At 46.3% G+C, this 10573-nt stretch overlaps 1 protein-coding gene across 1 annotated transcript in view; it reads left to right on the top strand.

Moving 5' to 3' along the window:
- Positions 1 to 10573, top strand: part of LOC111963138 (myelin transcription factor 1-like protein) — a 160610-nt gene that overhangs the window by 46148 nt on the left and 103889 nt on the right. Inside the window, exons 2-4 of the mRNA XM_070443323.1 lie at positions 4950 to 5065; positions 7504 to 7549; positions 8388 to 8421. Coding sequence (XP_070299424.1) covers positions 7504 to 7549; positions 8388 to 8421 — 80 coding nt within the window. The 5' untranslated portion in view covers positions 4950 to 5065. The remainder of the gene's footprint in view (positions 1 to 4949; positions 5066 to 7503; positions 7550 to 8387; positions 8422 to 10573) is intronic.

Below are 10573 nucleotides of genomic sequence, written 5' to 3'. Positions count from 1 at the left end.
GGACAATGATCCAAAACACACGTCACCTCTTGAATGGCTTAAAAAAGAATACGTTTGTAGTGGCCTAGTCAAAGTCCAGACTTGAATCCGATTGGGATGCTGTGGCGTGACCTCGCAAACGGCGGTCATGCTCGATAAACCCTCCAATGTGGCTGAATTAGGAACAATTCTGGTGTAACACTCAAGAGTCATTCGGGCAACATTACATTCCCTCCACACCATACCTGCGGATGGTGCAAAGACTTTTTTCAATTTTGCCCTTATTTCTAAACGCCTTGATTGCCTGGTTGTTGCTGCTCTTGAGGGTGGCCCTCGTCATCTCGCCCCGGTTCGCTTGTGCCTTCATCCATTCTATTGGCGATCCTCCAGTTGTGTCTTTCCCAGGTCTCATACTGTCTCCAAAAGCCACCCAGATCCGTACGATTCTTGGGGGACTTGCGTGCACGATTTTGGCCTTCCCGGCCTAGCAAATATCCCATGTGGGCAATATCGTAGGCCGTACGATTGTCGACGTTTTAGCTCGTTCAGTGTGACAGGGTCTATGTTGCCGATTTTAAGTACCGTTACGGCACGGTCCTTCAGGCCCGGAAGTTCTGGTGTGTCAGATATTTTTTGCCTTTATCGTGTAGTGTGCTGTTGTTACGAGTCGACCCCGGGTGACTGACCAATAGGAACAAGGCAGGCCAGTGAGTTTGCACACAATAATAAGATTATTGTGAATAGTCAGAATAATATAGTAGTTTGTTTACACCTTTACATGCTGTCAAGAAGAAACGATTTCCCTATAACTTTGTTTTACTTAATTCACATGCGCAATTGAATCAGGCTCCTGATAGGGTTTTAAGATGCCAAAATCGCCAATTAACATGGAACGTTTTAACACAGCGACCAGTTATTTACGGGAAGCTGTTTTGTTCACTTCACTCACCACATCAAGCGTATGAGAGGTTTGGGCGATGCTGGTGCTGGGCAATGCGCAGATCAATCAGTTACGCGCAGTTGATCAGCCTACTCGGCGATTTAGCCTCTCAACAATCGCAGCAATCGTGACGAACAGAAATTGAAACAAAATCGTACAGTCTGTCCAGGTTGAATGTCGATTTGAATTTGGTATCATCGCACAGTGTGACATGTGATAACCGTAAAAGACTGAATCCGATGTACAGTAGTCTGCATTCCCATGGCTTTCTCCCACGTTCTTGCTTCTGTCTACCCCATCTAACCCTGTTGTCCCCTGCCTCCTTTCTGCCCTCTCCCCCTGTCCCTACCTCTCTGATGAATCCTTCTTCTTCTGCTGGACTGCTACCTTACCCTTCTTCCCCCAGACTCCCCCAAGACCTCACACCTCCATGACAGTGTGGAGATTACATAAATGAGTAATGGCATCACAGCCTGCATCATGACAGGTCAATGATCACCTTGCCTCCCCAGACTGGCTGTGCCTTCCAAATGGCCATTGTGTTTTAAAGAGACCTGCTTCTAAAGCTCCGATTACCAAGGCAGTTCTCTCCTCTTGTGTGTGTGTGTGTTGGTGTGTGTGTGTGTGTGTGTGTGATGTGTGTTGTGGTTGTGTTGGATCTTCGGTCACAGTGGTTGTGTGTTGTGTGTGTGTTGTGTGGATTGTTGTTTAATGTGTTTGTGTATGCTTAGTGCGTGCTTATTATGACTAATAGCGTGAAAAATATGAAAAGATAAGGAACAGGGGCGAGAAAGGAGAGAGAGAGAGCGAGAAATGACAAAGAATATTTAGATAGAGCTCCTCTCCTCTGTGCTGCGTACACACATTCCGCAAAATGTAGGTCAGGCAGCCCCAGTCACTCTTAAAAACTGAAGGCTATTTTAGGCTTGCGTGTGTGTAATGTGTGTACGCGTGTGCCTGTGTGTACGTGTGTGCCTGTGTGTGCCTGTGTGTACGTGTGTGTACGTGTGTGCCTGTGTGTACGTGTGTGTAATGTGTGTACATGTGTGCCTGTGTGTACATGTGTGCCTGTGTGTATGCGTGTACCTGTGTGTACGCATGTGCCTGTGAGTACGTGTGTGCCTGTGTGTACGCGTGTGCCTGTGTGTACGCATGTGCCTGTGAGTACGCGTGTGCCTGTGTGTACGCGTGTGCCTGTGTGTACGCGTGTGCCTGTGTGTACGCGTGTGCCTGTGTGTACGCATGTGCCTGTGTGTACGCATGTGCCTGTGAGTACGTGTGTGCCTGTGTGTGTGTCTCGTGCACAGTCTCCCTGAGCCTATCTCTCTGCTGTGGACTTTCATTGCAAATGGTTTTCACAGGCACCATATGTCAGGCAATATACAACTGCTATTTACAGGCCATATACCCTGGCTCTGATAAATATCACTTTTGAAAAGGGCTAAGTCCATCCTCCTCCCCCACCTCTATGGGTTATGAAATAACAACAATTACACAAACACACCATCACTCACTCCAAAAAGTGTGTGTGCGGCGTTAGTGCATATGTGTGTGTTTGTGTGTTGATTTGTAATGTCTGTCTGTCTGGGCTGTAGTCAGTGCTGCTACTGCCTTGCTGAGGTCACTCTGTCACTGTCCTTGGTGCTGAAAGAGTAGCACACACTAACCATAATGAATACCATCTCTGCTGTAGGAATGGATTACTAAATCACACACACACACAACCCCATAGCGAGAAGTAGGCCAAGGCATTGGGATGTGGGAAGCTACAACACGACACGTCAGGGCTCTGATTTCATCCCCTGTCCCAAATCAAGGCCTTAATCAGACCAATCAGAGAGCAGGGCCAGCGGCACTCAGTGTCTGATTAGAGAACTGGGGGACAGGGAGGAGAGGGGTGAGTGTGTAGAGAGAAGGGAGAGAGGAGAGAGAAAAGAAGAGAGGGAGACTGAGTTGAGGGAAAAGTAAAGGTTTACGGGAGGAAGGAACTTTTTCTTGTTCTTTTTTTGTAGGAGGGGATGTAACTCTGAAACGAGGGCTGAACGCTGATAGTAGATGTCTCCTTCCCAGGGAGGCAGAGAGAAGTCTTTTGGGCATATGCTTTAGGGTTTTTGTTATTTTTCAACTACAAAAGTAGACGAGAGAGAGGAAGAGAGAGATGAGATAGGAAGAGAGAGTCAGGAAACAGAATGAGAACCCCAGTGGTTCAAAGGAAAACTTGTGAAACCCCCCCCACACACACACACACACACACACACACACCACACACACACCACACACACACACAGCACACACAACACACACACCACAACACCAAACACACCCCGACGCCCTCATCTCCCTAGCAGTATTCCCAGCAACATATTGTGTTGCACAGCTGGCTATTGTAAGCTTTATTGTAGAGATGTGGTAATTGTCGCAGCCTGGCTGTTGACTGGCTATTTGGACTTCATGGTTGTGTGTGTGTTGTGTGTGTTGTGTGTGTGTGTGTGTGTGTGAGTGTGTGTGTGTGTGTGTGTGTGTGTGTGTGTGTGTGTGTGTGTGTGTTGTGTGTGATGTGTGTGTTGTGTGTGTGTGTGCACATATGTGTGGGTCTGACAGTGCTCCCTGATGAGGGCTTATTCATCACTGCTGCATCATGAACACCTCCTCTGCTATCTCCTGGACACTCCTCCAATTACATGCCTACATACAGGACAGACACAGAGAACAGGGAGGGATGGAAGAAGAGGGGGGTGGGGGTGAAGAAGGAAGAAAGTGAGGGAGAGAGGAAATTATATACATGCCTTACCTCTGCCTGTTAGATAGAGGCCCGCAGCTTATTTACAAATTGTAAAATGCTTTAGAAAATACTTGCATTCATTGACAAAAAAATAACTTGCAAAAAAATAAACAGTTGGCCAATAGCAGTATTACCTTGACTAGGATAGAAAGCCTAAGCGCTTTAAACATCAGGCAAAACACCCATAAAACACATCAGAGTATACACCATTTGTGGTCTTTACATGGTTATAAAGCATAGTGTTTGATTGTAAGCCTAGTAGCGATAGCATAGTTAACTTACAAACAATGTTGGGTTGTGCAAAAAATTATGCGGCCCTCCATTGTAACTTACCACAAATGCCCCATTTGCTAAGTTCGCCGTACTGTAGCTTGCTCTCTGTTACTCGTTCTGTATCTGCATTGGCAAAGCATAGGCCTAGGCTACACAATACCAATTCTAGATCCCAGACGCAAGGAAATTTGATGAACTGGAACAGTAGACTGTGTTCGTTTGTGTGGGAGCAATGGGGAGGAATGTTGTGACCTGACGTCACACTGCCGGAAATACCTAAAATGCTCTCGCACTCTTTCTCACTTTTCTCACAGTGCATCCCTCGTGTTCACCATGCATCTTGCTCTGCGTTTCGTCTCTTGCTCTTTGTTTGTCCCTGGGCGTCTGTGTTCTGAGAGGCAGTGTTATTGCCCCTGGTCAGGGGAGATAAATAGGCCTCTTATATCTGACTGTTTTACATCAGCAGTGTTTGAACTCCTTGGAGCTGCCAAGCATGCTTTGTCCACCCAACACCCCTTCCCTCCCCTCTCTCTCTCTCTCTCTCTCTCTCTCTCTCTCTCTCTCTCTCTCACTACTATCTATTTTTCACTCGCACACTTTCTCTCTCTCTCTCCCCCGCTATCTTTGTCTCTTTTCAATTCATAGGACGGCAGAGTTGAAGAGAAATCATGGAGGGTAGCATGGATCATTAGCCATATTTTTTCCCACTTCCTGCAGAATATGATAGATCTAGCTAATTACCGCCTTGCCAAGTCTATTTCACAAAATGACAAGCAGCTATCGGGAGGGAGGAAATCACATTCACTCCGTATATAGCATACATGTTATACTATGTGACTATTCATGAGTCTATCATCAGCTTCCTTCTCAAAGGAAGGAAGCTCAAGCCAAACACTATCATACAGCGTGGGTAATTATGATTTGCATGGAGATTTGAATTCCTAAGTATGGATATTGTTTTTTAATTCTTTGCAGAAAATGAACTTGAAAGAGTGGTGATCCCTTTCTCTCCCGTCAAACGTCTACTGTTGTGGGCAACGGAGGAAGCAGAGGTCTGGACCAAAGAGCAATCTCACCCCAAACCATTTCAGGTACAGTTACAGCAACCATTTCAGTCATAATGATACGGTACATCTTGATAATCTCATAACCCTGTTTTAAGATGTCGAGCCACACCTCTGTCATACTCAATCCCAACCATTAAAGGTAAAGATACAAAACTCTGTCACACCCAAACCTTTCCACAAGCTCGTCTCAGAGTGATAGCTACCTACCTACAACAACAACACTCACTGGAGAAAATGTTGACAGCAGATTTCCATCCTTATCTCTCCCTCTCTATCTCCCTCTATCTCCGGCACCCACTCAGTTGCTATCAGCATGGTCCTTCACAACTATTCAGATGCACTTAGATGGAGATAGCATGCATGTTTACTGTCACTGGGTGATGCATGGCGTAAATACCTAGTTGCAGTGAAATTTGATCATGCAAGTGTGGTTTTTGGAAACCTCTCCAATGACTCACTGAGGAATACCAACGCAGGCTGAGGAGTGGGGCGGTGGAGAGGTGTGGGGGGGTGTGGAGGTAGCACCATATGCCTGAGACATATTCTCCCAAAACTTCAAGGTGAAACAAAGGAAAACCGATAACGATGTGAATTGTGGTCCCAGCCCCTACCACACACACGCACACGCACAAGCACACACACACACACACAGACGGCACAGAAAGGGCACGAATGAGAGTTATTCTGCCTCTTATCTGCAATATACYGTATAAATACGGTAAAACGGTATGAACATTGGGGAAACAGATCTTCCTTATCTTTCCATTACTGCCAGCTARTACATCTGTGACATTTGTGTAAAAAAACGGGCGGGTGAGGAGGGTGAGGAGGGTGGGGAGGGTGAGGAGGGCTCATAACACCCAGAGGGGCGGACGAGTCTCAGACAGGCTTTCAGGGACCTGGGCACCGGTCTCACAAGGGGCCTTGATGGAGGAAGTGGCGGCGACGGAGATGCTGTTGTTGTTGTCATGGCGGCTGAGAGAAGCCCTTAGAGAGAATCTGACAGCTGTAGATAGGCATGGTGTTTGTGTGTGTGTTGTGTGTTTGTCTGTGGAACTCCCTCACTCACCATAGCCAGGAGGAAATAGCTCACGTTGTGTTTTCGGACATAAAGTGTAGCACTGTTGAGGTCAGGTGTTGAGTGCTTCCCATATGGTTGTTGAAAAACACCKGTGCAAAGCAGAGCATTATCATGTTGAGCCTGGCTAGTCTCAGCAGGTGARGACTAATTGAGTTTCTGTCATGCAGTTCATTCATTGTCCCTCATATTTGCTCCTTTGCTCTGTCTGTCTCTCATGAGCCAAATGTCAACGTAAATAGAGTGTGGTGAGTTGGGCCACACGAATTGATAACTTCTTGTTTTTTTCCCCTGAGGTAGGATTTCCTCTTATTACCATGGAAACCCCTGTGCCGCTCCACAGAAATATAATTTCAGGCTCTCCTCCTCCACCCCCCCCTCCCAAAAACACCCCGCCACACTAATAAGATTTACTAGCTACCGTTGGCTTTGATCATTTTATTTTCCCCGTTTGAAACATTTATGGCCAGCATTAAAAAAAACACGACGGCTTCCACCATTAGGACTGAAGGCTTCAGTGGCACTTTAATAAATCATGGAGCCTTAAAGAGACATCCAAACCCGGCTAGCCTGTGATAGTCCACAACTCAGCCAGCATTCATATGTTCKGTAACATGAATAACAGAATGCGCCCCTTCGTTCAACTCATCAACGGTTAATGCTCCTCTGACCAGTCGGGATCCACTTTTACCGTGTGATGATGGCTCTAGTGTGGGAGACATTGTGGAGTGGGAGTGATGTGATATCTGTGAGATTAAAAAGAGGATTTACAGATGAGACATTGCTTTGAGAGGCATYCAGAACATTGTGTACACAGTGAATAATGTGGTCTAGCGGAATATGGGAGGGATATAATTATACTCTATATATATGACTTTGTTTGAGGAATGTGCCAAGTGGTATAAAGCAAAGATGACACCTTTAGGTAGAAAGTAGTACAGGTGCCCTTTAATGGAGAAGCGTGACTGTGTTGGCGAACGATGGAATATCATAATCCGTACACAAATATGGACCAGAAGAAGAACCAATGCAATTATGCATTTGTTTTCACAGTACATTTGCATACATATTTCAAAGCACCATGAAGGAGAGGTTTGGGTGACATTAGCACCTGGCAAAATCTACATTTCTTAATCCTTTTAAAGAGAAAATAAATGCAATTTCACAGTGTCAGAAACAGTGAAGCTTTGGCACCAGGCAATTACTGTCGGGATAAATTGGGGTGTAGGTGTCTCTGTGTGTGTTCATAAGAGAGAGTGACAGACGGGCGGCCGGGCAGACAGACAGACAGACCCAGGTGCCAGGCCGTGAAAGCCACTCTTCTCTTGGCACAGGCCCTGGCAGGGATTCTATCTCTGACTATCTGTTTGTGTCTCCTCTGCAGATGGAGGTGAATGCAGACGAGAAGCGCCATCGCACACGCTCAAAAGGTATCCGAGGTGCGTCTGCACTCTCCTCAAATCACTGCAGGCGCCACTCAGGGTGACCTTACCCCAACCCACAAGCACACACGTACACACAAACAACACACACACACACCACACACACACACACACACCACACACACACACACACACACACACACACACACACACACACACACACACACACACACACACACACACACACACACACACACACACACACACACACACACACACACACACACACACACCACACACACACACACACACACACACACACACACAGCTCTCTCACTCACTACTTCACTCTTCTCCTCACACTGCCTCTCACCTCACAAGCCATCCTTTATGAGACACTCTTGAATTCACAATTCTCCAGGCAGTCTATCCAGCCAATTACATTGTGTTATTGTGCCTGCCTCTATTGAATATGGTTTTCACTGTTTTTAACCTTGATGAAAGCATGCTTTTAAGATATAGGGATTACTCTTTTTCTTTCGCATCCCCTCACTCATTATTTTCTCACCATCCCTCTCTGCCTGCCCTCTCTCTTCCCTCTCTCTCTCGTTCCCCTCTCTCTCTCCCCTCCCTATCTCCCCTCCCTCTCTCTCCTCTCTCTCTTCCCTCTCTCTCTCCCCTCCCTCTTTCCCCATCCCTCTCTCCTCTCTCTCTCCCCTCTTTCTCTCTCCTCTCTCGCTCTTCCCTCTCTCTTCCCTCCCTCTTTCCCCGTCCCTGTCTCCCCTCACTCATCTCTCTCTCTTCCCTCTCTCTCTCCCCTCCCTCTTTCCCCATCCCTCTTTCCCCATCCCTTTCTCCCCTCTCTCTCTCTGCCTGTATTTCTCAGTGCCTGTGGAACCAGCGATACCAGAGCTGTTCAGGTCAGTATTACTGATAAACATTGTCCCTGTTCCCCTGCCTTTCCAGCTAACCCCCATGTGTGAGTGAAAGAGGGAGGGAGGTAGAGAGGGGGAGGGAGAGGCTGAGAGATGAAAGGCCACGAGGGCCGATAATGGCTGTGGAGTACTCCCAGCCTCTCAGTGTGCAGCGAGAGACGAGCACTACAATCACCTCTTCAGACAGGAGGGCGACGCCATTTACTCTGCATGCTACTTCCTTGGGCTTCCTCTCTCTTTTATTCTCATCTCTCACTTTCTCTCCCTTATTCACTCTGTATCTCACTTCATCTGTACCAGTCGCTCTCTKGCTCTTTTCTCTCTAACTCTCTTCCTTTCTGTCTCGCTATCCCGTTTCTCAGTTTTTTTTCTTCTCTATCTATCCTGACAAACCCTATTGCCAGTAAATAATTAAAGTCGACGTTCTCTTTGATCAAATCTAACTTATTAAAACCCACTGCAAACTCCATCGTTAGCCTGTACTGACAGGTGGTTAGACCTGTCAGTACAGTGGGCATAAGATGATCCTGAATTGACCCTTGTGTGTTGTCCCTGCTAACTAAGTTCATTGAATTGATACCAATCATACCAAGATGGCATAGCAGTCAGACGTCCTTTGTCCTCGTCTTGTCGTGTCCCGTGTATATATATATTTACATCTTTCTTCGCATATCTTTTATATATTTTATTTTCCAAAAACTCAACTTCAAAACACTCTCCTGCAATCCGCCCAATCCGCTACAACTCCAGTACGGGCTCGGGAGAGACGAAGGTCGAAAGCCATGCGTCCCCGAAACACAACCCAACCATGCCGCACTGCTTCTTAACACAGCGCGCCTCCAACCCGGAAGCCAGCCCTCGCACTCCACTCAAGTTAACACATCAATAGAGTATAGGTGCTTCCAATTTCACAAAAGCACTTGCTTCATGCCTGCCCAAACATACCTTGTAAAACTGACCATCCTAGTCCGATCTCGACTTCGCGCATGTTCATTTACAAAAATAGCCTCCAATACCCTTACTCAATAAATGGATGCGTCTATAAGTGCCACTCCGTTTTGTCACAAAAGCCCCACTATACTACCTCACCAGCTGCGACCTGTACGCTTCGGTGGCTGGACCTGCTTCATACCTCGTCGCCAAACCCACTCGGCTCCAGGCATCTACAAGACCGTGCCAGGTTAAAGTCCTCTTATCTCAGCTCGCTGGTCCACCATAGCAGCACCCACCTGTGGCATGCGCTCTGCAGCAGGTATATCTTCTGGTCACCCCCAAACCAATGTTTTCCTTTTGGCCGCCCCTCCTTCCAGTTCTCTGCTGCAAAGACTGCGAACGAACTCAAAATCTCTGAAACCTGGAAACACTTATCTCCCCACTAGCTTTAAGGCACGCACTGTTCAGAAGCAGCTCAAGATTACCTCACCTGTACATATGCCCCATCTATAATATTAGCCCAAACAACTACCTCTCCCCCTATCTGTATTTATTTATTATTTTGCTCCATTTGCACCGCATTATTTCGATCTCTCTTTGCACATTCTATCCACTGCAAATCTACCATTCAGTGTTTACTTGTCCATATTGTATTTACTCGCACCATGGGCCTTTTTTTTTGCTTTGCTCCCTTTATCTCACCCTCATTGGCTCACATTGATTTAGACTTTCTTTTTCTACTGTATTAATACTGTTTGTTTACTCGTGTAACATCTGTTTGTTTGTATGTGTCGAACTGCTTTGCTTTTATAATCTTGGCCAGGTCGCATTGTAAATGAAAACTTGTTCTCAACCTGCCTACCCTGGTTTAAATAAAGGTGAAATAAATAATATGTAAAAAAATTAAAAAATGATGTTTACGTAGACGCCCCAGAGGGTACGAGCAATATCGTCGAGGGTACGCCAAATAAAGAAATTGATTCACATATTCAAACAGTCCATATTATATTTTCCAATGGGGTTATACATTTTGGGTTTTTTTCTCACCTGAGTAGCCTTGTTTCACTTCCAAAAATAAAATTAAACCATCTTAGTGTTCAGCTAAAATAGACAACACAATGTCAAATTCAGGTACGCCAAATACAGGTAGCCTCACATTAAGCGTTACTCTCTCGCCGGAATTGGCACGTTAGGTGCATTCCGC

This window comes from Salvelinus sp. IW2-2015, linkage group LG4q.2 (assembly GCF_002910315.2).
Source record: "Salvelinus sp. IW2-2015 linkage group LG4q.2, ASM291031v2, whole genome shotgun sequence".
Classification (NCBI taxonomy): Eukaryota; Metazoa; Chordata; class Actinopteri; order Salmoniformes; family Salmonidae; genus Salvelinus; species Salvelinus sp. IW2-2015.
This window is presented reverse-complemented; position numbering and strand designations above follow the sequence as displayed.